The sequence below is a fragment of the Quercus lobata genome, chromosome 2 (assembly GCF_001633185.2).
Source record: "Quercus lobata isolate SW786 chromosome 2, ValleyOak3.0 Primary Assembly, whole genome shotgun sequence".
Classification (NCBI taxonomy): Eukaryota; Viridiplantae; Streptophyta; class Magnoliopsida; order Fagales; family Fagaceae; genus Quercus; species Quercus lobata.
Genome location: NC_044905.1, coordinates 20,465,898 through 20,492,290, shown reverse-complemented (window position 1 = coordinate 20,492,290; position 26,393 = coordinate 20,465,898). Strand labels below are relative to the sequence as shown.

General features: G+C 35.6%; 1 protein-coding gene across 7 annotated transcripts; it reads left to right on the top strand.

Moving 5' to 3' along the window:
• The first annotated feature begins 1,389 nt into the window (after window positions 1–1,389).
• LOC115974899 lies at window positions 1,390–24,690 on the top strand. 7 transcript variants are annotated; one of them, XM_031095457.1, is made up of 20 exons: window positions 1,390–2,262; window positions 4,440–5,076; window positions 5,171–5,259; window positions 5,356–5,454; window positions 6,723–7,425; window positions 7,557–8,606; window positions 8,768–8,828; window positions 9,961–11,774; window positions 12,434–12,563; window positions 12,735–12,855; window positions 12,945–13,028; window positions 14,024–14,488; window positions 15,266–15,361; window positions 16,760–16,945; window positions 17,100–17,279; window positions 17,505–17,618; window positions 17,703–17,885; window positions 18,576–18,620; window positions 19,253–19,331; window positions 24,114–24,690. In XM_031095457.1, exons 1-20 carry the CDS (start codon window positions 2,179–2,181, stop codon window positions 24,200–24,202), a joined length of 6,309 nt encoding a protein of 2,102 aa, XP_030951317.1. In that variant the 5' UTR covers window positions 1,390–2,178; the 3' UTR covers window positions 24,203–24,690. The 7 variants fall into 7 exon arrangements, with proteins under 7 accessions (XP_030951317.1, XP_030951316.1, XP_030951319.1 ...); XM_031095456.1 differs by having other exon boundaries at window positions 1,391–2,262; window positions 7,554–8,606; XM_031095459.1 differs by lacking the exon at window positions 24,114–24,690 and adding an exon at window positions 19,528–19,784 and having other exon boundaries at window positions 1,392–2,262; window positions 7,554–8,606.
• Window positions 24,691–26,393: the final 1,703 nt, after the last annotated feature.

Genomic DNA, 26,393 nt, shown 5'->3' with positions numbered 1-26,393 from the left:
ATTCTAATTTGAAAGCACCCACTGCCCTGTGGTTCTAGTGGAAACAAAGAAAGACACCTTGTTACTCGTTTTCCTAGTCATACGCATACCACGCCGAGCCAATTCCGGTTTTCCTAGTCTCGGATTTGCAGTTGAGTAACTTCTTGTCTTGTTTCATTCTTCGAAAACTTTAGATAACTCTCCCTCCTCTTGTTTGTTTTTAATTTGAATGCAGATTAGTGTAGTTATGTTTTTAGTGTTATAAAAATGTGTTGTGTCATTGTATGGTAGAGAATAGGATCTAAGCACGCCATTTGTTTCAATGTTGTTCTAATGTTGGTCACGTTTTCGTGCTTGCATTATTCCCATGATAATGCATATGGTTATGTTACACGACCTTAGAATTCCATGAATTCAATTTCAAAAAAATGTTTACTTTCCTGTTCTTGTCACTAAGCACACACAACCACCATGCTTCAGTTTCCAATTCATCTAATATGATCACATGCTAGACCTAGAGTACTTTTATAAAATGTTGAATGTTTAAATGATGTTACATGACCATTGATCACCACAGTATATTTATCCAGGTGATTGTCTAACATTTTCCCATCTTGTAACTTAGCATTCGAACTTAGATTAAGAGTTCTTAGATTAGTATATATTCATGTAGTTTTCAATTTTAAGAATGTAACTAAAACCAAGGCCATGTATTCATAAAAATAAAAAATAAAAAAAAACCCAAGGCCATGTAAGCTTTTATTTTTAACTATTATATCTAAGACCAAAATCATGTAATGCCTTATTCATATTCAAATTGATATACATTTTTTTTAACCATATCAATAAAAATGATAAATTTTTCATATAGCTTTTTCATTTTTTTTATTATATAAATTAAGTTGAGACTCTATAGAAAACCCTAGATATAGAGGGAAAAATGTAATTAGTCAAATCATCATTGTGAGACACACCGCACATCATTCCACCCAACTTGTGTGAGCATCGCCCAACAAGAAAATTGGTCATATCGAGATTGATTGTCTTTCACAAATTACGATAATGAAATGTCACATTGTTGGAAAATGTCATACTCGTTATTTACTGTGACACTTACTTTTGATGAATTACAAGATTTTTAGTCAAAAGTTTGCCAAACTTTGTCAAAGGTAGGGGGTTTAACCTTGAATTTGCAAGTATTTATTGTCTTGAAATTTGACTGGGGTAAAAGAGTTCAACCAAACATCAGTAAATCAAGGTCAAATATAGTCAAACCTCCTCAAACTTGATAAAAGTCTACAGACTTAAAGGTTTGACCAAGAATTCATGAAGACTTTTGATCTAATTAATTCAATTTTTGATACTCTAGATCTGGCATGAATGTCCTTACAACTGCACTATTGAATCATTGAATGAATAAATAGTAGGAAAAGTGTTACATAGTTGAGTACAATGAGGGATTTGTTATGTGTGAGTAGATTTGGAAACAAAAACACAATCCAGAACAAGTATTCTTCCTTCTTCCCCCAAAATATTGGGGGTTGATAAATTATTGTACTTGCAACCGCATATGCTCCCATTATCCAAACACAACATCGATCATAGTGGCCCCACCTTCCTCCCCTACCATTCCAACTCTCAAGTCTCACCCATCTACAATCCACACGTGTCAACCTCCCATTCGCTGTTTCATTTGGACCCCCACCCCTATCCTCTCTCTCTGGCGTGCTTTACTTGCCTTGTGACGCTACAGTCCTGACTATATACTCTTGACACTTTTCTAACCAAGACACACCCCCAGAGCTTTATTAACAATCAACGGCTCCATTTCAATCATGGTTTCTACAATCACGAAATTATCCAATCCAACGGCCTGAATTCGACAATCAATTACACAGTACACACGCGACGTGCCAGAGTGGCAGTGCCAATGTCAGTGTCCGGTCAGCTCCGCCTCGAAATACCACACCATCATCAATCAGATGCTCTCACTCTCTCTCTACATAATCTAGGGTTTCCATATTGCTTTACAGTTACACTTCTCTGATCTCGTCTCTTTATTCTGCACATGTCTATGTTCTCTGTATTGAAAACTGTGGAAGGACATTTTCTGCGATTGATCTTTTGTGAGTGTTCACTTTGAACTTCTTTTGGTGGTTTCAATGGAGGAAAGTTAGGGTTTCTTGATTGTTTAGAGTGATGGAGAGCCTGTGGCAGCTCAAATGTAGTTCGACATTGCCGTCCTCATCGACGCCGTCGTCATCACAGGAGCCTCGGGATCAGGTGAGCTATTCGGTGCCGTTTTGCATTGCATGTGAATGTGATATTGGAGAGGGAATGGCTATTGCTTTGTTGGTTTGGTACAATGTGATGTTGGGTATGTGAATGTTTAATGGTCAAATGTGTTTTAAATAACATTTATATATGGTAATTTGGTGTTAATGAGTGTGAGAATTATTAGATAATGGCTATGTCTTTAAGATGTGTATGTATTAACTCTTGTTAATATTAGTTTTAGAACACTTAAATGGTCACCTTCAATTGGGTGAGTTTTTAAAGAAATCTATTGATGGATTACATTGTCTCTTTATACCTTCCAATCTTGCAGAATATCATGATTATGGGAGATCAATAGATGTTTGGTCTATGAAGTGTTTTAAGTTACATTTATAAAAATGATAAAATAAAATGTTTAAGTTACATTGTTTTAAATAAATGTTACACAAAATCGTGTGTGTGATGACCTTGATGGAATCACATTAAAAGTTGTGATGTTGGGAATATAGTAAAATGGTATGGCATAATTGATAAAGTAGCTTTTTGAAATAGTAAAATAGAATAGGATGACTTTTCTGGATGCGAATGCTCTTATGAGCATTGCCCATGAAATTGTGACAGTAGTGTAGCCAATCAATGCGCACAAATGTTTGTGAGATATTTTTAAATTCATTTTGTTTTGGATTAGTAAATGGAAAGTTTTATTTAAAGAAAGATAAATACAACACAACAGGGGCTGTTAAAAAAAAGATGTTGTTTAAATTCTTATGGCGTGGAATTGAGTAGTAGACTAAAGCAAAGCTTAAGAAGGATTTGATGTTTTGGTAGGTTGCAATTTTGGAATTTGATTGAATTTTATGGTTTGTTTGGACTGTTGGATTTGACATTGAGTTGGGCTTTCGATTTGGAATTGGGTGGTTCAATACCAAATCCATTGTTTGGATCTTTAATCCCTAGCCAATTCTTTTGACTCTCTCCACAAAGCAAAGCAAAGCAAATCTGGTTTTGATGCCAAATTTTATGTTTAGTTGATTAGTGAATAGACTGTATCATTAAAGAAAACAAGGTCATTATAGGATTATAAAAAAAAAATTATATAACATTAATAGATTATACAATATGTAAAGAATGAAAGGACGTAGTTAGATTATATGTTGTTTTGCCATTTTAGCTCAGAATTCTAAATACATTCCAAACCAATCCAAACTGCTGAATTATATTTCTGTGAAGTTGTGGATCAGCGAAATTCAATGACAGAGAAAAAGGAACTGGGCAATGCTGAAAACTAATTTTACAATTACCGTAAGGAAAAGGATTGAATTAGCTTGAAGAGAGATTATGTACAAAAAATTCAAGTATGCCTAAAATTCTGGTGGTCTTGTTGCTCAGATGAGGCCATTTGGTGGAATCAATTATGAATAGATGCTCTAAGAGGGCAATGCCTCTATACTAAAGAAGTATGTTTGGAAACATAGGCTCTGCCCAGCTACGGATGATAGTATTAGTTCTGGGGCCAAAATCTTTCTACACCTGTCTGATGCTTCGTATAAGAGTGCAATGCCTCTATACTGAAGAAGTATGTTTGGAATTATAGGCCCTGCCAGTTACAGATGAAAGTAGAAATTCTGTAGTACATAGGCTTTGCTCTGTAAAGCCCAATTCCAATTTAGTTTCATAACTTTGCACCAGTGTATCCAAAAGGAAGATTTAGACTCTTTCTTGCAGATTCTTGCCACCAAAGTCTTTCTTGATCCATCTGATGCCCTGTTATTGTGGCTTTGTTTAAGAGCAGCTGTCAAATTTAATGTGGTGATGTTAAAATATTTTTCTGGCAATACTGCCAATTGGAAGTGATTCATGGATACGAGGAACAGGGGAGGCTACTCTCTTCAAAATTTTAAGAATGAGGGATGAATAATTCATTAAAATCAAAGTTGGGAGGCTATGACTAGTCTTAACAAGCTTGAAGGAGTATTGGAACACTGGAATTTGTTGATCTTGTTGTCTTTTTATTGGTCTTCTTTTGTGCCTATGGTGTATGTTTCTCCTTTATTGATGATGTAATTTTATGTGATTTAGAATATGTAGATACTAGATACATGTATTTTCTGTTTTATTAGTTATAGCTAGACATCATTGTCGAAAAATTTTCATTAATTTGTTTTTTGTTTTATTAAATATAGATGGAGACAAATATGCTCGGCTATTCTTATCCGCATGTTGCACCAGATTTGAGATCAACAGTGTTTGGAAGGATGCAAGATCATTTCACTACCCATAAGCCTGGCAGTGTAGACCTGGGAAATTCTTTTCTTGCTCTCCTATCTGGGTCACCATCTTTGTTGCAGTGTGATTTTCAGGAACTTTCATGTCCAAAATCATCTGGTTCCTATGGTAAACTTGCTACTAATCACAGTAATGTCAATGTGAATTCTGTTGGAAGTGATATTCCACTGATATCCAGTGGGTTACAGTCAGAATATCTAAGCAATCAAAATCTGCAAAATGGAGAAGATTTATGTCATATTGTTTCAACTAGGGCAGTGGTGAATTCCAATTGCAGTGGCAATTCTGCTTTGCATGATTTTCAGGCATCGGACTTGGCTAAGGCAGTTATCAGCAGTCACATAGTTCCTGGTAATGAGAAAGTGAAGGTTCCTTACTCTTTGAGTGGAGAGTGGCAACATACAATTCCTGCGAAGCTCAGCAGCATGAATGTTCAATGTTCACAAAAGCTGCCTTTAGAGGCAGACTCTTCTATTATGAAGCAGTCATCTAGTTTCATGAGTGGATGCCCTCGTGTGTTTTGCTTGGGTACAAGTGAGTGCATATTGATTCCCTTAATTAGTTAAATTATTCATTATATTTTCATCGTATGTGCTCATATCTTATTATTTATTTTTAATTTGAAAAGGTGGGTATCTACTTCTCAGCAATACAGGACTTCTTGGTATTGTATGCTCATGCCATTGTTTCCACATGTCTGTGACTAAATTTTGTGAGGTAACTTCTTCTTTGACTTCCTTTTTATGAGACACATCTGCATCCATTAATATGTTTTCTTGCTTAGTAAAAGGTTTAATTGCTGTTATTTTGCAGCATTCAGGATTATGTGATGTTAACCCCGGAGATGCTGTTCATATGGACAGTGGAGAGACCATTGCTCAGTGGCGTAAGCTCTACTTCCAGAAATTTGAGGTAAGATGTACTTAACGCTTCAGTGGTTGTTTCATTTCATATGCAAGCATGTGTGCACATTTGGGTAAAGTGTACGTGTTAAAAGACCTGAGTGTGCATGAATGCGTAGGCGTCTTCTATGTGTATCTGCAGATGAATATGCTCATTAGTAATGCTATCCTGTGTTCCTGATTGTTTGTTGTGACATAAGTTCTCTTCTTGTGACTGCTGATATGCAGTTGTTAAAAAATATACTCCCTGCCCTTGGACAAAACTTAAAGAAACGTCTTTGTTTGTGTTGGCCTTTAGTCAGTCATGTTAGTAGTTTAGTACAGAGGTGGCTAATTTGTTGTTCATGAAGTTCTTCTGGTATATTGGTGATTGTTTTTTTATTTCCCATGTAAACCAAGTAGCATGTACACATTCCTTTTTCAATATAATCTTTGCACATGATTTTCCAAAACCTTGAGTATTGCCTACATGCTGCCCCATGCTTGTCTAAAGTGTTTGAATTTGTAAATGATGGTGGCATGTGTCTTGGTATGATGTGATAGCTTCTGATGGTAAAAACGATAATATAATTCAGAAAAGAAACAGGTAGCATAATACGTGTGCCTTTTTAAGGAGCATTGCTTCAGATATTTAAGGTCCGTTTGGATAGAACTTATTTTGCTGAAATTGAAACTGAAAATATTGTAGCAAAATAATTTTTAAATGTGTGAATAGTGCCGTGGGACCCATTTTTAATGAAAAAGTTGTTGAAAAGTGAAGTTTGTGGGACCCGTGAACAGTGCACGGGTGCACTGTTCACTGCGGAAAAGTCAAAACATGCGGCTGGGGAAAAAAAAAAAGGGGGAAAGAAACGCAAGCACGCGGATCCAAACGGATACTTAGTTGCCTCTAGCTAGAAGCTTGTCGGGGAGGAGTTGATGGCCTATTCTCTCATTATGGTACCAAGCCAACATTATGATGTGATAGCCTCGTAGCATAGGTTGGTTTCATTTGATGTATGAATAACTACACTAATCCCATTTAAACTGTGGTTGAACTAGATGGTGCTTGATATTTTATGTATGCAATATAAATCCGTATACGCATATGGGCTTGCACCTAAAAGTTAACTTTTTACTAGGATGATGTAGTTGAGTTGAGCATTTATTGCTATGATAGTAGGTTATGTTTTTTAACCACTCATTTTTCCTTATCTTTGGAATTGAGAGTTGTATTCTTATTTGCATGTGTTTGAAGCAACGAGAACACTGGATGGTGATGTTTTTATAATGCTTTAGATTAGGGTTCCAGAAGATCGGAGTGAGTGGGACTGGCCTGAAGGATTATCGGTGACTGCTGGCTTTGTCAAATCGTGCGCGACTATGCCCAATGTGTGCAAGAGCCCTGACTTGCCTCATCCGGTTGGTTCATCTGGAGGTTTAGTAAGGTCTGGACAGCCTTTAGACCATGCTTTCTTTCCAAAGAACCCTCATACAGACCAGGATTTGCTTATTGATGCTACACAAAATAAAAAACAGAGGAACGTTCAGGACGTTGACAAATTTCTTCCAAAGAGCTTGAATGGCACATCACGGAGCAATTTGCATGCCATTGGGGATAACCAGATAATGGAGTTCCCTACATCTAGGCGTTCGACCCTGCAAAAGTTTGTTGGTAGTGGACTGGATAGTGGTTGTCAGTCCATTTCTGCTTACAATGATTTTATTATGAAAAATGGAAATTCATCTGTCTCACACTCTGCTTTGCAGAATGTAAGAGACCTTGGTAAAGATTCTGATGTTAACAGAACTAAAAATGTAAAAGGTAGTGTGATTGTGGGCAGGGATGCTACTTCTTCAAACATTGAGTTAAGGCTTGGGCAGCCATACCAACCCAGTCAGACTTCAGGAAACTCAGTTTTACCAGTTATAGGACCACAGCTATTTGACAAACTTGTCAATCCACCAAAGTCCTGCTTCCATCGGCAGATCATTGATAATGGTTTGTTATAAATATATTTTTTACTTTACTCATTGCCTATGGTATATGTGTTATTTTCTTATTCCACCTATTTTCTCCATTTTAGCTGAGCAACCATATAATGGTTACTTTTGTAACTTTTGGTGCAGCAGCCAACTATAGCGATGAGGATAGGCGATATCATCACCGTGATGCTGATTCATTTAATTCCAGCGCTGAAAAAGAACCAAACCAGTTGAATCATGGGAATCACACATTTGGAATTAGTAATGCTATGGATTCTGCTAGACTAGAAAAGTTAAAAGGCAATGTGCCCAAGAGTTCTGTGGTTTTGCCATGTACAGACTTTCATACTCCAACTAAGGACAGTTTACACTTTAAAGCTAACGTTAATATGGTAAATTGCACTGAGCATGCTATGCCTAGGGCACTAAATCGTGAATCTCATGCTGCCGAGTGTGATCCATTCAATGTTTACTGGAATGCTGGTAATGGTTTTGAGAGGCAATTGAATATTCCTGCGTTGGGTTCTCAAAGATTTATAGACAAGGGTAAGGGGGTGGGATGTGTTGCTGATGTCCCCTATGTTGCAACAGACATAGGATATGGCAATCATAAGCAGGTAGACAATTCAATTTTAGGTGGAAGCAGTGATCCCTTTTTTGCAGCTGTAAATGATAAGAGCTGTTATTCATGTCAGTTGGCTAGTATACCACCAGATATGTCTGATGCCAGAAACTTAGTTAGCTATCTCGAGAAGGTTCCTTGTCTTGGAAGTAGCGGACTAGGTGATCATGTTGCTCTTAGATCGAATTTGCAATCGCAAGGAGTCTCAATGGGATTTCCTTTGGTTACTTCAACTTCTACTTTGGATGGGACTCCATCTTTCTTGAGACAGGATAGTATTGGTGTGAGCCCTTATTTGCTTGATGAGAATTTGAGATTGCTAGCATTGAGGCAAATAATGGATTTATCCAAGCAACAACATGCATTGTCTTCCCTAATGAACCAAGAACAAGGGAAATGTGTTAGCTCTTCTAATGTACAGCATTCTCTTGTTGACCCTTCAACTTCTCAAGAGCAAAGGCACAGACCTAATCTTTCCAGTGGACGAGGCGTTTCTGAACCCTCCAGGAATTTGCTCCAATCTGCTGCCACTTTCAGGGTGGGTGATGATATTGGAAAAGTGGCTTCTGTGACAGGCAAGTGCATACTTTGTTTTTAATTGTAAATGTAAAAGTTTGGTGAAGCAGGAATCCAAGTATTCCTGTTCTTGCACGGAGTTAAAATAGTGTTTATGAATGTCTGTACTACTGTTGCAATATCTCAACATTGACACTGGGAATTTCGTTACATCCTGAAGGAATTGATGTGCACTGTCAACTTTCTGATGATCCTAGTCTAAATGAGCGGCCCTCGTTAAGGTCAGTTTGGGATATTATTAAGTCAAGTAAAAAGTAAAGTCTTATCACTTTGCTTCATGTATATTCACTTTGACATTGATCTCATAGTTCTTTTAATGGTAAGTCAAGTAAAAAGCAAATTTTTTTTTTCACATATATTAAATGTATATATTTACATCTGTTAAAATATGGAGAGAGAGTGAGAGAGGATAAACATATTTTTTATTGGTAATTATACACGCACTTGGTGAGTTTCGAACTCATGACCTCACCTTCCACCTTATTCTTTCAAGGGGGGTGGGGGGGTACAGATCTTATTTTATTTTATTTTATTGGTAATTACTTGTACCTTGGGGGTTTTGAATCCATGACCTCACCCTCCACCTTGCTCTTTCAAAGGGGGTAGAGAGGACCAATCTTTTATATTTTATTGGTAATTACATGTACCTTGTGGGTTTTGAAACCATGACCTCACCCTCCACCTTGCTCTTACAAGGGAAGGAGGTGCCATCTGAGCCAATCTGTATGAATTGATCAAGCATTTGCTGGTGGCAGAAATTTGTGGTCATACTAACGTAAATGAAAAATTGCAAATATATGTAGGTTAGTATATATATATGGAAGTATACATGTGACGGAGAAGGGTGTGGGGGGCTGAGATTAGTCATTACCAAGCTTTAAGAGATCCAATCGTAGAATCTGACTAATTATTTTCTGAGGCCATGCTAGTTTTTATTAATTTAATTAAACAGTTAGTATGATTAACTTTTTAACAAGCTATGTTCTAGAGGAAGGAGTGAATGAGATTGGTTTGTGTTAGCAGACTGACTACATTCACTGAATCAATGCACATTCTCTTTTCATATATAAACCCATATCTGAACTGGCCACACACGATGGTATTCCCTTTAATGTGTCTGTTTGTAATTCTTTAAGGGCACTTGCATTTGGACAACCCTTCTTTCTAATAAATTATTCTTATAAAAAAATGGCAATATAGATTTCTGCATTTTCTAATAAGGGCACTCACATTTGGTCACTGCATTTCTGCATTTTTCTAGTGGCTTTGTAAAAATGACAATATAGATCCCATTCATTTGCTCGTGTGAGGTCTGTTCTGCTAACCTTTTGTTCTGGTATTTATTGCTTTTAGACTTGGCAGAAGTGATAACAATGTCAGCAGATCAAGTGAGCATGAAATATGCTTTCAGAGAGTCCCACACAAAAATTTTCAGGGCAAGTGCAGCTGTGAAGCGAGCACAAATAATTTAGGAAGAAATTTTGATTCACAAGTTGGTAGCTCTTTCAATGCCTTTAAGGAGCAGATGGGAACCTGCAGTGGTGAAGCCTCAATTATTATGAATTCTAAATTTGCTAAAGATCATTTTCTGCTAAGGGATGCAAATATTTCCTCAGAACGAAGTGGGAAGTTGAATGGGCAACTTCATAGAAACAGAGTTTGTCATGCATCTGAGTGGAGAGATGTGCCAAGCAAGGTGAAAGGGGTTCGTAATGCAATAGTTGTAGAGCGGTTGGCTAATGTGTTGGATCGAAGAGGAAATGATGGTAGTCAACTTAAAGATGCTTCTGCTAAATGCTTCAATGGAGCGGTGCAAATTGATGGCTCCTTAAAAGAGCAAGAAAATTCAAATGTTTCTTCAGGATGTTCTGCCCCTGCTGTTACACAGTCATCAATTGAGGTTAACAATATAGAATTTTCTACTATTGATGCTGGGGATACTGGATATGTAAGCAATGATATAGTTGATGAAGGATCAGGCATTGATAAATGCTGGTCATCAGATGATGCACTTGGAAGTGAAAGAAGTGCTGATTTCCTGGGCTCTACCTGTAGGACTAACTTGAGGAAAGAAGGATCCTCCCATGTTCTAAATAATCAATCATCTCGTAGTCTTCTTGATGAGCTTAAGCTCATGGATTCCTTGACATGGAAGAAAGACCGAAATCAAATCAATAATTGGCATCAAATCCATTCTGGGCTTGCAATTTATGAGAAAAGCAATCCATCACGAAAGATGGTTAGCGGCCTGAAAGCGGGGAAGAGAAAGAGAGCAATGAAATTGAAGATGCTGAGTGCCTCATTTCCCTCTGCAGGTGTAAAACCATATCAAAATCCCAATTCTGCTGAATTGCCCTCCTGTTCATCCAAAGAAATTCAGTTGGTTATTCAATCTGACCAGGGGACCTCTCTTGTTTCTGGGTCTTGTATCATTCGACCTAATTCCAAACGTAGATTTTCTTCGGCCACAACACACTCTCATAAAAGAGGAGTGAGGGAAGATGATAATCAAACAGAATTAAATGGTGATGCAGACTTTTGTAAAAACCCTGAAGTTTCAGGCAGAAAGAAGTTGAGAAAGTGTTTCACATCTGGCACTTTCAGGAAATTTCGGATGCAAGAATCAACTCATGAAGAGGCTGAAGAGACTGAGAAATACAATTCAGTAGGTTGTGTAGGGACACCTTCTAGTCAACAATTAAATCTGTGTTCAAGGAAGGCCAGAGTGGTAGTATGTGGAAAATATGGTGAAATATCAAATGGAAAAGATGTGTCAAAGCCAGCAAAAATCGTTCCTCTCAGCAGGATTCTTAAAACTGCCAGAAGATGTACACTCCCCAAAAATTGCAAATCCAGACTGAATTCCACGAGGGAGTTGAGAAAGGCAAACTCTACCAGAATTGATTTATGCTGTGATAAATTCACTGATTTGAAGAATGGAAGCAGTGTAGGAATTTGTGATAAAATAAATCTTGACAATTCTACAGAAGAAACAGACAAGGCGTGGTGCAGTGAAGATGAGCAATTTGCTAAATCCATTTTGGTGAAAGAGAATGATGATAAAAGAGAGAAAGATTATATTATTCTACACAGTAATGCTCCTTCTCAATCGAAGCTTAAGTGTAAGGAAATTCGCAAACGCAGCATTTATGAGCTGACAGTTAAAGGTAAAAATAGAATGTTAACTGCTTTTTCTTTATGAAATAAATAATTTTATTTATTTATTTATTAATAATAATTATTATTATTTTAAGGTTTATTTTCTTTCTCCCAATATAATAGGAATACTCTGTTTGTACTCTCGAATGTTTTTTTAAACCTTCTTGATTTCTTCAAATTTACTCCCTCAACTAAGTTTAATGTTGTACTTTTATATTTGATTTTCAGTATCACAATTTTAGTTTGGAGAGCTGAATAATGTATCACAAATTTTATTGAATCGTTGATAGCCTTTAGACCTGAAAATGGGTGTCCTTTATTTTTTTTGAATGGCTTTGGGTGTTGATAATGACAACCCATTTAAGAAACAAGTTTTACAGCTGGGTGACTGTATAGCTACCTGACATATTTGCAGAGTGCATTGCTTTCGCCTGTTATGGTGACTGCCTTCTACTGTTGTACTTAGTCCTGCTTCCTATGCTAATACTTCTGAGAGGGTTGATCAGAACTGATTGGTGGATTAACAGTTGATGCTCCTTGCGCTAGAAAAAAATGGCTTTATTGTTAATCTGTACTTATATGCACATCATATCACCATTTTACATTGAACTTCTTGACATGGGCATTTATCTGTTACATCATTGATATTTTTGCTCATCATCATCAGGAAATAAATATAGTTCCAAACGTTTTCCATGTTCGAAGATGTCAAAGTGCACACCAGAAATGAAGGTGGGGAAAATTTTGAAGAATGCTGAAGATAGCAAGCGTGGATTATGCAAAGTTTATTCTAACAAGTAAGATCCTTGTGACCAATTTGATCAAACTGTTATATATACTTGTATGGCATTGAAAATTGGAAGCTTAAATAGATTGTGATTTTGGATCCAATTTATAATTTGGGATGGTTTACTCACAAGCTGCAATTTTAATATGAATTGATTTTGATCATAATGGTTGTGTTACAGATCTACTGAAGAGCACAAGTGCCTGCCCACTTCAAGTTCAACTGCATTCTGCTGTGTTTGTGGAAGTTCAAACCAAGATGATATTAATTGCTTATTAGAGTGCAGTCGATGTTTAATCAGGGTATGTAGCCACTAAAATCATGTCAATTTGAGCTTCTTCTTTGTGCTACTGGTAATGATTCAATGATATTGATGTGTCATGATAAGCAGGTGCATCAAGCTTGCTATGGTATTTCCAAAGTACCTAAAGGTCGTTGGTATTGCAGACCGTGCAGGACAAGTTCAAAAGATATTGTAAGAGACCTGAATATTCATAATATAGTTTGTCATCTAATTCAACCTGTCAACTGCTGTCATCAGTTACTTATTTTTTGTGCTCTCTCTAATATGAGTCTCTCTCTTGCTTTCTAGTTCTTAGTTTATATACACACACACAGACAGAGAAGTATTGTTTGTTATCTCATTCTAAGGTTCTTTCCTGCCATGATTCAAGCTGCAACAGAGTGGTCAACTCTAGCCCTGTATGGTAGACACTGACACTACGTTGCCACACAACTGCACATCCATGGTCTCACTTCTGCCATCTCTTGGCCAATACTACCACTTACACAACCACCTTTTCATGATAATTTTAGTCTCAGTAATTTTCAAGAACTTGCTCAAACATGCTTCCATTTTGAGATTATTGGTGAGTTGGTGATGTATGACAAATTAGGGATTTGCTGATGTGGGCTTGCGGTGGGTTAGGTTTGGGAGGATTTGTAGATCCAGGGTTTAGATTTTTAGAAGAAAAGGTTGGAGCTCAAAATTAGCTAGGGTTTGACAGGTTTCTTTTAATGATTATTTAACTAGTCGTCAGTTATTTGATGACTTTGATGAGTCACTTGCACTGCTCAATGGAGATAAGTTTGGGCTTGGCTATTTCAATGACGACTTTCTTACATTCATGTACAAGGCGATCTATAAGATCTTTAAAGGGGCGTAAGCATAACCTTGTAGTTCATCTATGTTTTCCAGACTTCTTTCCATATTAATCAATTATGAGAACTTGCTTACTGAATATAACAATTCAATTTAGTGACCTGAGGATAAGTATATCCGGGGACGTGGGTTTTCTTCCAGATATTGGTTTTGTGATGAGTTGTATGAAAACCAATAAATTGTTTTCTTTATGCATATATTTTTGCATATTGTTGGCACTGACTTAAGATAGCTAATTGTGTTTCTCTGCCATATATATATCTTGTGATTCCCTAATGCCTTTATTATTTTGGTTTATTGCCACCTAGGTTTGTGTGCTCTGTGGCTATGGAGGTGGGGCCATGACTCGAGCATTGCGAAGTCGCACAATTGTGAAAAGCATTTTGAAAGCTTGGAACTGTGAAGCAGATTGCAGACATAAGAACATGATTTCTTCTGCTGAATCTTTACAAAATGAACAAATTGCATTGCACTCCTCAGGTTCTGGACTTGATGGGAATTTATTTTCTGTTCTACAACCTGAAAATATAAAGTCGTCAGCTATAGCAGTGAGGAAAATGGATTTGCAAAAACAATTGGATGTTGAACAGGACTCTCCTTGTGCTAGTAATATAAAGGTACATAACAGCATAACAGTGGGAGTACTTGATTCAACAGTTAAGCAGTGGGTTCATATGGTTTGTGGGCTTTGGACTCCCGGAACACGGTGCCCAAATGTTGAAACCATGAGTGCTTTTGATGTATCTGGTGCTTCAAGTCCTAGAGCTAATGTGGTAAGAAATTGTGCTTAAGAACACTTTAGACAAAAGTATGGCTTATACTATCACATGCTTAAGAAGTTAACATGGATTTTGAAATAGTTGTTATGATAACCAAGCAGTTTATTGTTATGGTTAGTGGATTTTCATGCATGTATGGAAATTAGCTTAATTTCTAATTTTTCACACGGTTCTCTGTATCTTGTGATACACAAATGGTACTTTTTGTATGTAAACCCAATGTATCTATTTCGTTTATCTTGACTGCACCTAACTATAAGATGTAACACATGGTATGAGACAAAGAAGTGCTCTACTGGCTGTTTTTGACTATTCTGTAATTTTTTTTCTTTTATCTTAAAGGAAACTGTAGCATTTGAAGACTTGTTAATTTTACTTCTCTACAAGGGCTCAGAATCAAATACTATTAACTTATGACCTCTAACTCATTTATTGTCCATCTGGCCTTTACAAGTATCTATGGCATGGAATTTTCTATTAAAGTCCAAAGTTTAAAATCTTATTGTTGTGCTAGAAATTTGGGACCTATTAGAACTAAAAGCTCATTATGCTCTTTCATAGACCTGCATGTTTTACTGGATTCTCTTAAGTTAAAAGTGGAAATTCTTACCTATCCAAAAAAAAAAAAAAGAGTAGTGGAAATTCTTGTGACTGGTAAGATATTATTCCTGAAAACTATAATGCATTGGACTCTCATGATTTGAAACTATTTTGTTGTTATGTGTTCAGAATTTTTAGTAGTGTTCTTTATGTTTGCCATTTGTTTTCCAGGCTTGCTCTTTGTGCAATCGGTCAGGTGGTTCATGTATAAAGTGCAGGGTTTTGACTTGCTCAATTCAATTTCATCCATGGTGTGCTCATCAAAAGGTTTCTACCCTTCAATAGTTTAGACCTTGAATTCATTTCACAGCATTTATGATCCTTCTTATCATAAGTATTCCCATGGAGCCTTTTGCTGTCTTGATTTCGTACATACTTCTCATGTGTCCCTTACTGAAATATCTTTAATTGGGCATGTCTATTTAAGCCTTAAGGTTCACTAATAAGGGAACTTCTTGATCTTATATGAACTTTCTGCAGAGTATTGAAATGCTTACTTGGTTTTTCATTAGTAAAAAAAGGCCAACTTTTTGTGAAGGATTGAAATGCTTAACTTGATTATCATGACTTAAAAAAGGCCAAATTTTTGCAAAGGATTGAAATGCTTAACTTGGTTTTTCACAAGTAATAAAAAGCCCAACTCCCATTTTGAGTTACCATATTTTTTTCTGCACATTGTAAAACACTTCTATATGAACAAAATTTTTGTGGTGTGGTTTTGTAAGGGGTGTGAAGTCTTATGTGGTGTCTGTGATCCATATGGAACTGTGCACCTTGTGTTCTTGTTGTTGATTAGACTGTCTTATTTATCTTGAATGGTTAAGGGAATTTCTAAGATAATACATTTCGCTTAAAAATGGTTATGTGAAATCTTTGCATGTAACTACATCTCTACTTGCTTTAGTTTGTAGGCTACTTTACTAGGTTATTTCTGCCTACTTTAATAGGTCTGATTATCTACTGACACTTATGCGCCTGAGATCCTATGGTATTTTCCTTTGATGTTATCAACACTACCTTGAGTATGCTACCCTTTGATCTTCTCCTGTGTTTGCAATTCATGTATAACATTCCATTGATTTGTTCATGATGGATGTTTTAGTCAATACCTTGCTAATACTCAAATAATGTATTGGGTTGCCATGTGTAGGGTAATGTTATCTCTCAAATCAAATGGTTCCTTTCACATCTTTAATACATTTTCACTTAGGTGGCATTAGGACTTTGTGCAACTGAGTTGTCTATATTTTTTGATAGGATAGTTTTTACCAGAAGTGGCTTAGTGCTTTTTGTTTTAGTTATACATTGTGAAAAGATGTATATTAATTGCTTAATTTAGCCATGATAACCTGGAAAAGGTTTTACCTGGCATACAACTGACTTGTTTATTGTCTGACTTATGAGGAACATGAGATATCTTGTCCTTTCAATGGGCATAGATATTTGTTTGTCTTGACCTGCCATTTACTTGGAAGTCTGAACACTTGTTTTAAACTTTTGTTTTGTCCGAATGTTTCATGGTGCTTTTACTGAACTCTCGGTTTTTTTTTTTTGTCAAGTTTATTCAGGAGAATTGATTTCCAAATAAAAGAAAAATGACTTTGTTGACGGTCATTGCTCCTCTTCTTTGTGTCCTGATCACTTCTTTTTGTGCACATTACACAGGGTCTGTTGCAAAGTGAGGTTGAAGGTGTTGATAATGAAAGTGTTGGGTTTTACGGAAGATGTGTGCTTCATGCTACATACCCCACTACTGAGTCTGCCTGTGATCCCATCAACAGTGAGATTGGTTGTCAGGGAGAAAAAGAGTTCGCTTGTGCTAGGACGGAGGTATTCTGCCAATTAATTGAGGTTTTCTTTCTGAGGGTTTTTTTGTTTTTGTTTTTGTTTTATTTGGGAGAGAAATAGAGGGGGTTTTGGGGGGAGGGGGGGGGGGGGGGGGGGTGGAGAGCATTCTGCTCTTTGAGGTCCTGAGCCATATATATAACTTTTTGTACTGTTGTAGGGTTACAAGGGCCGCAAAAGGGATGACCCCCAGAATGATCTTTATGGTCCATCAAAAGGCAAGGGTGGATGCCTTGTTCCTCAGGAACAGTTAAATGCTTGGATTCACATTAATGGGCAGAAGACGTGCACACAGGGGCTTCCAAAGCTGGCAATATCAGATATTGAGCATGATTGTCGGGTACATTCTAGTTGCTTATGTAGTACTATGTTACATTGGTTTTATAAAAGATAGTATTGTGTATTTTTTCCCCTTTCATAGTCCCTTGTTTTTTTTTTCTTGGCAGATTTGCTAATTTAAATTTGTGTTTTTCAAGTTGCTGAATTTTACCAGATGATTAGATTATGAATTTATGATTAACTCATGTTATGATTCTCACTATAGCTTTTCCTTGTTTCTGTGCAGAAGGAATATGCTCGCTACAAACAAGCAAAAGGTTGGAAACACTTGGTTGTATACAAATCTGGCATTCATGCCCTTGGTCTTTACACATCTCGGTTCATTTCCCGTGGTGAAATGGTTTGATCTTCTTACCCCTTAAGACATAGATCCGCAGGTTTGCTATGATTGGATTCATGATATATATATATCATGCTTTTGTAGGTTGTTGAATATGTTGGTGAGATAGTGGGTCTACGCGTGGCTGATAAAAGAGAAAATGAGTATCAGTCTGGGAGAAAACTTCAGTACAAGAGTGCTTGCTACTTCTTCAGGATAGATAAAGAGCATATCATTGATGCTACCCGCAAAGGGGGGATTGCTCGTTTTGTGAATCACTCATGCCTGGTAATTGTGATTGAGGCTTTCTTGCTTAAGAATTTAGCTATAAGACAATGATTTATTTAACATTAACCATTATTCCAAAACTTTAGGAAATGTTAAAATTTCTAGCATGTATCTGAAGCAAGGATTTTTTAAATTTACTTATGTCGAATAGTATACTAGTCTTGACTGGTTGTATTGGGTTCCAGCTACTATTGACGCCCCCAATCAATAGTAACAAAAGAGGACAAATTAAACACAGAAAGCTTCTGGTTATGAATTACTCTTATATTTAAATAAAAATTTGGAAAATTTAACCCAAAAAATATTATATTGGCATAGAAAGAATAAAAAGATTGAGTTTGAATATAGTCAGATTTGTGTTATGCTTATAAAAAAAAAAAAAGTCAGATTTGTGTTAGTTTTTTTGGCTTCTTGAAATGATTTTGATAGGGAAGGTTTTTCTTCCACAAAATTGGCTTTCCTGGCCAATGAGCTTAGCTCAAGTGGCACGTCCACCCCTTATAAGTTACAAGTTCTAGGTAGAGAATGAGGTCGTGGGTTCAAGACTTGTTGTGTACAGGTGTAACTTACCAATAAATAATAAAAAAAGGCTTTTCTGAACTTGTGCAAAGAAGTTATTTCTGTGGTGTTATCTAACCATTCTGTGCTTCAACTCAGTTTTCTTACTTGATTTTGAATTGATGTAACCAGCCAAATTGCGTCGCCAAAGTGATATCTGTGAGAAATGAAAAGAAGGTAAGTTGGAACTTAGTTTTGATCTTCCATTATTTTTCTCCATGGTTGCTATAGTTCATTTTATGTGGCCATGGCTGTGAAAGAAGAATGGTAGTGTGTTTTCTGGTTGTCTTATGCGAGTTAGTCATTTGTTTGGTTTGGAATTTGGATACCATGGTTAATGTGACTACAAACTACGCAACAGGGACATAACTACTTCTAGCAGTTATATTTATTTAATGCGGTTGGGCATGTTTCGAGCAGCATTACCTATTGCACATATTTATTTGAGGTCACTAATATCTTGTATATTATCCCTATTACCCAGGTGCTTTAATAATAGCATCACTTGCTTTCTGAGAAAATCTTCCCTCCCTTACTTGAAAGATAATCCTCCAGTTAATGTGATTTATGGCCTGATTTATCCACTTAAGACTAACGTACACTTCATTTTTGAAGTTCCACAGAAACATGGTTGGTAATATTAATCTATTAGTGGGTACCCCATATTGGCCATTAGAATTTACTGTAGTGATCATCACATGTCATTATATTCCATAAAATTGCATGTAGATTGTCCCTTGCATTTTAACTTGTATGATGTTCTGAAGCTTTGGGAATGCTGGATTACTTGATGGTTTCTTGGTTTGCAGGTTGTCTTTTTTGCTGAAAGAGACATATTTCCTGGGGAAGAGATAACATATGACTATCATTTTAACCATGAGGATGAAGGTAAGAAGATTCCATGTTTTTGCAAATCAAAAAACTGTAGGCGCTTTTTGAACTGAGATAATATGAACCCAATTCCTTGTAAAAAGAAGTCATTTAAAAAAAAAAAAAAAAAACCATTATATGGGTTGTTGATTTATGGCCTTCACTGCCATAAAATAGGATGAGAACATAGTCCTGAAATTTTGACTCTGGCCAGAAAACATGCACATGTGCAAGCAGAAGTTACCTACCATGAAGGAATCTGATGGTAGATGACCCTGAGATTTTCCTCTCGTGTGAGTGTGCGTGTGTGCATGCGCATCAGTTGCACATGCAATTCAAGTATGCTTTTATGCATTTTTTATCAGTCATATTAAGTTTTTCTATTTCACCCCATGAGAATGTATATGGTTAAACAGATATTTTACAGAAAGATGGCCCAAAAAGAAATCCATTACTACCAATTTTTTGTTACTTTTATTGCTTTATGGAAACCATCCAGAAAATGGAGAAAGATATGGAAAAATGTTTGCAGAAAAAGAATCTCAGTTTGTCTGTCCTAGCCTCCTAGGTCCGGATCCTTGAAATTTGCTTTTATATTCCCATGATAAGTATGCTTAAATGCACATTATATCACTGTAATATTAAGTTGCTCTATTTCACCCCAAGAGAATGTAGATGGTTAAACAAATATTTTACAGAAAGATGAAGCCAAAAAATAAATCCATTACTGCGAATTCTTTGTTACTTTTGTTGCTGAAAGGAAAACCATCCAGAAAGTGGCGAAAGATGTGGAAAAATGCGAGCATAAAAAGTATGTCAGTTTATCCGTCCTAGCCTCCTAGGTCCGTCTGACCCTCCAACTTTGCCTGTCAACTCCCTTGATATGGTAAAAATGTTGTTGGAAACATGCTACCCGCTAGATATGTTATCCCTTGTCAAATACTTTGAACGGATAGAGGGGTTTCTGCCCATTATAACCCCTCGAATTTTCAGTTGTAGCGATGTTTTCTAAAACTTCTTTTTTGTATAAATCCGGTTCATCTATCAATATGTTTTCATAAATTGCATGCAATGGGAATTAAATGATGTACGTGACATGCATGAGTTTTCTGAACAATTGAGTTCCAAATTATTGTATAGCAGAGAAATTAGTAGGGATGGTACCCAACTTAACCCTAGCAATAAGGGTTTAGAATATTTAAATGGGGATGGGTTGGGTTAGGGTTTGGAATAGTTTACGACTTTATGTTGTTAGGGTTTTGATAGTTAGGATTTTCAAATCCTTGATGTAGGTCCTGTCTGTTTCTCCGTATACATCTATAGAAGACTTTCTCATCGATGGTTGGTAAATGTGTATGGTAGACGTGTCGAGGTTACATTTATTTTGGTTTAAAGTGATTTTTTTTGTTTGTTTGCTTGAATCAAAAAACAATTTATGCTATTTGGCTGCGCGAAAAACTCTCTACACATTGGAGGAATGGAAGAAGTGGTGGCGGCATTGGCATGTGACTAATGACAATGGTTAACTACAGGTTAGTAAGTGGTGATTGGTGGTGGTCCACAATTAGTGCCTACAATGGTTAAAGATCAACCGTTGACAATGGACAAGCAATGGTTGTGGCTGAGGAGAGAGGGAGGAGAGGATGGATTGATAGCTGATGACAATAGTCAAAGCGGTGTGACCTTGAATGAGTGGTAGACGATAATGGTTAGGCCCAGAGTAATGGATGGGCAGGTTGGTGATGGTAGTTGACGTTTGGGGGTTTGGGGAAGGGAAGGGAGGGGAGAATAGTGATGGCATATAGTTGAAAGGGGTAAGGGGTTGGGATGAAGCCAAGGCTTTGTTTGGAAACTGTCTTATGCTTTTTAAAAGCTTAAAACATTTTACTATTTTTGTGTAACATTTTCAATTGCACCAAAAACCGAAAAATATTGTTGAGCAATATTTTACCTTGAAACAAATGCGGCTTGTTTTGAAAGATTTGAGAAAAGGATGGTACTGCTGATTTGTTTTCTGTCTTTTTAAAAGATTGGGCCTTGTTTCAAGCCATCCATAAAATGTGACGAAAATCAACTGAAATATTATAATGAATCTTTAACCCTCTTTTTGGCAATGTTGTAGGCAGAAAGCTAACACAAAACCGCACCTACTTCAAGATAGTAACCTTAAATCTACCCAAAAAAAAAAGTAAAGAGAAAAAGTGATTTTATTAATGAGAATCTAAAATCCGAATTGCTATACTGGTTACAAATACAATGTAATATAAATTAGAAAAGAATCCTATGGTGACTATAGGCTGACAAAATAAAGCACGGTATTGACTCGAAAATAAGAATTTTTTAACGAATAATCGTTAAAAACAGAAGTAAAATTAGAGAAATTACAAAATAAAATTCTACCGACTTTAGGAAATGTCGCAGGCTAACTATGATTAAACAAAATTTATTTAGATGTTATAATTGAAAGTTACAGTAAAAAAGAAAATCACCATAGCTAGCGAAATTGACCAAACGTAAGCCTAAACGAAGGCATTTGACTGAGGAGCAGCGTAGGTCGTGGTCATAAAGAGATGAATTTGGACCCTCATGTTCATTCCCTTCAGATTATAACACATTTCGTTTGATTTCTTCATTTGTTAGGGAGAGGGTGGGTAGGTGCTTGGTGGCAACAGGCAATCGGTGTCTAAGAGTGGTCGATGATAATGGCTAGGTTGACAATAATAGGTGATCGGTTTTTGGTGTAGTCGGGGATTGAATTTAGATTTTTTATTCAATTATTAAAGATTTTACCAGTTGAGCTAATTGAAACCTATACACGTGGTGGTGTTAGTTATTGATGTTTGTTTTGTGTGCACCAGGGGTGGGGGTGGATAATGAAACATATAGTGTCCATTTGGCAAAAATAATTTTTGCTAATTTATTTTATTATTCAACTTATTTTTGCTACTATTTATGGGTCTTACTACACTTTTTAGTACTATTCATGAGTCTCACTATATTATTTCAATTTACTTTTACCTTTATCTACAGTACTTTTAGTAAAAAAAATTTAAGTTTCAACTAAATAAACTGATCCCAAACAAACACACTTCATAGTGTAAAACATTTTACTATTTTTATGTAGTTTTTTAAAAACTACTAAAATGTTTTATTATCCACAAATATATTATTATGTCTAAACTTAACTCATTCAATAATCGAGTCTAAACTTAAGGTTTAAACTTGGTTTGTTTTCTAAAAAAGTAAATATAAATAAGTTTTTTTTTTTTTTCTTTCCTGAAACAAGTCAAGCTATTTATTAACAACTTGGTTCATTTATAGTCTTACAAAAGCCGATGACATATATTCTTTTGTCATTCATAAAATATGGCACTTGATATCTTTTAGAGTAATGTAAACCTACAACACCATATGAAAAACCAAGATTTGTACATGTCATGAATGCTTGACATGTCATAATGAGCCTCCTAAAATATTGCAAAATAAATTATCATTATATGTTTATTGCTTTAACATTTGTATTTAATTTTCTATCTTTTATCTCAAAAAAAAAAAAATTGTATTTAATTTAATAGTAAATAGATATCCTTAAATTACTCCAAAAAAATTAAGATGTAATTATATTACATCTTTCAACATTTAATAGATATTATAAAAATAAGTTACATCTAGAAAAAATAGTTACATAGAGAATATGGCCATAAAAAATTTTTCCTTTATTTGTTTCATCCGTAGGATGTTACGCCTCTCTCTCTCTCTCTCTCTCTCTCTCTCAATCAATAGTCAACAACACTTTCACTAGAATGCGAAATAAATATAATAAAATTTTAAAAGCAATGTGATATCAGTTACAACTTTACAAGATGAGAGGTAAGGAGGGAAATAGAAAGTTACATACTTACATGGACATGATTGTATAAAAATGATTCACTTTCACCTAAACTAATTGTCATAGAGAGAGAGAGAGAGAGAGAGAGAGAGAGAGAGAGAGAGAGAGAGAGAGAGAGAGTTGAGCATAGAAGGCAATATAAGTTGAGAAGCCATAAGCTTTGTTGTAAAATACCACTTTATATTACTAGCCTCTTCAGTGTTCAAAATGGTAAAGGTAAACTGGAGCACAAATTGCAAATTACCCTCTAAATTCATGTGGAGTAGTACTCAAGATTATGAGAGTTTTTGTCTCTGTCTCTCTCTCTCTCTGGTAGGACTACCATTTTTGGACCAAAACAGATGAGGATTACATATATGATATTGTCTTAAATATAACTGCAGGTACTCTCTTATCAAATTTAATTGTTTTCCTTTCTCCTTTTACATTTCAAGTTATACTATTAAAATATGAACATTGATCATTTTAGTGACATGTAGGGTTTATTTAAGATTCGCTTATTTTGCTGAAATTGAAAATTTTTTGCCAAAAATATTATATATAAAAATAAAAGTTAGTTGAAATAGTATCATGGGACTCATAAATAGTACCAAAAAGTACTGTGGGGTCCATGAATAATAGCGTAAATAAGTTAAATAGTAAAATAAGTTGGCTTTTTAATTTGGAGGCAAACACACAGGATATAGATTGTGATATAGATATGGGTGTTTTTTTATGAGCCACCCTTCGGTATGGGAAATAGGCAAATGTCCAATGAATACAAAGGCAAATGCAAAAGATTAGTGTTGTTTCATTTTTGTTAGCAATGAACTTTTTTAGTTTATTGTTTGAATTATCGATCCTTTTAGTTTGAATATTAAAGTCGAATGGTGATTTGCTCATCATGTGCTTGATGTTTTGTTTATTGACAGATCACAAGGTGGTTGTTAGGGCTATCCAGTCAACCATCGGACCCGACTCACCCGCCACTACCGACCAAACTCGACCTGCCGTCGACTGAACTGATTTCTCCAACGGTCAGCGACGAATTGCTTCCTCCGGAACCTGACTTTGACAGGTCGAACGTTGGTTCTCCTTCTTCAAAATCCAAGAAACCCGAATCGATCGACCCTTAAATATTTTGGCATTATTTGATAAATCCGGCGAGTTTTGAGATTTTTTTGGCTAGATCTAGCAAGATTTCGCTAGATCTAGTTGAGTTCTTGGCTAGATCTGGCAAGATTTTGTCTAGTTTCGACGAAATCTCGCCGGATCTGGCAAGATCTCAAAGGATTTTGGCTGATTTTCATCGTTTTCTCACCGGATTTTCTCTATTTTCTAAATCTTGACTCCGCTCGATCCGACCTTTGCTCTTTGATGTTCCAACCCATCTGAACCGATCATCCTCTCAGTCGGCAATGGGTTGAAAGTTCGTCCACCTGATCTGGTCAGGTTGGATGCAGGTTGAGCCCAAACCCGATCCGACCTGACCTATGGATAGGCCAAATGGTTGCATAATAGTAGAATAACTATCATTATTTTATTATTAACATGAATGAGCATTGACATATTTTAATTCCTTCTTCTTTTCTCTTATATTTTTCTTTTTCTTTTGCTTTAGTGATTAACATTGATTCATTAGATTGTGTACTGTTTCCAATATAGATGTGACTCCATTTTCGAACGTATTTGTCTTTCTACTTAAAATTTTCTATGTTGGTATATCTAACTCATATAATCGGAAAGAAGTTTTAGGTAATCAAAATTTACCTTTATTTTTGGGTTGTGTTCATTTTATCAAATGTAATACACATTTTTTTGGATTGTACATCTAAAATTTTATAGATCATAGTTAAAAATAATCTAAGTTTTAATAGAGCAAAAAAATATTGCCCCAAAATTTAATTTACCCCCAAAAAAAAAATTTCTCTAGTAATCTTTCAAGTATTATATAAACTAGTCGCTAACCCGTGCGATGCACCGGATAGCTAGCAAATATTTAATATTTGATCTAATGTAGAATATACTATTTTGTGAATTGGAATTTTTTATCAATATTTGCATAAGCCAATCTATTCCAAACTTATTGTGTCTGAAATTTCAACTAAATATTTTTTCAATGGCAAAGTTTAGGTTCAGTGTAACCCGTCACAAAAAGTTCGTCACAAAAAGTTAGCTAGGTAGACATAATGCAAAAGAAATCAATACCTATTTTAATTGACCCAAATTTGGGGTACCATGTCAACTATTGTCTATTTATGATTTTCAAAATTTTATTTATTTATTTTTCAGTAAAATAAAAATCTAAATTATGAAATTGGAGATAGAAATTTAAACACAACAAAAGTTACAATATAGTCTTTTTTTTTTTTTTTTTCTTATAAAAGATGCAATTACAGTAGCATGGTACATTTAGAGGGGGGGAAAAATAGTCACCAAAATTACTCAAGCAAAATTTCACCCAAAAGGATGTCAACCTCACCATAAAACTTCTCTAAATAAACCCAAAAAAAAAGGGAAAAAAAAACCTTACTGTAAAGACTCAACTAGACCTACAATAGACCAAAGATTCAAAGACTCATTTATTGTGCGGCCTCAACTGTGTGTGGAGTTTACTGTTTAGAAGAAGTTATAGGGTTTAACATTTTGAATTTGATAAAAGAAAAGATGGACGTAGAAGCAAAAAAGCAGCCTTATGGAGACAATATTGGTGCTGATTCATAAATCTGATAGTGAGAATCAAATTTGTAGTGTTTGGCTGGGATGAAGGGAGAAACGGATGAGAGTGGGACAACAATAGGGTTGCGTTAGGTTTAGGGTTTGAAGGTAGATTTATAGAGTTAAAAACCAAATAATAAATCTGTATCCAAAAAAAAAAAAAAAAACCAAATAATAAATCAAATAATAATGATGTGGAAAATTATGGAGGCGTGTATGAGAAGAGAAGAGAGATTTGTTCCTTTTTTGGTTTTAACGTGTATTTGGTAGGGAAAAATTAGATTTATTTTTAAATCAAATTTAAAAAATAAATAAATGCTGACGTGGAAAATTATGAGAGTTTCAGAAGTTTCGGTTATATATATATAGATAATATTATTAAATAAGTTGATTTCCGTGGACCTTGTGGGCAATATTTTTCTGTTAATTTCTATTTATCAATTTTGCAATGGTTGAAAGCGGGTTTGCTTCTTTATTAGAATTTGTTTGTTATT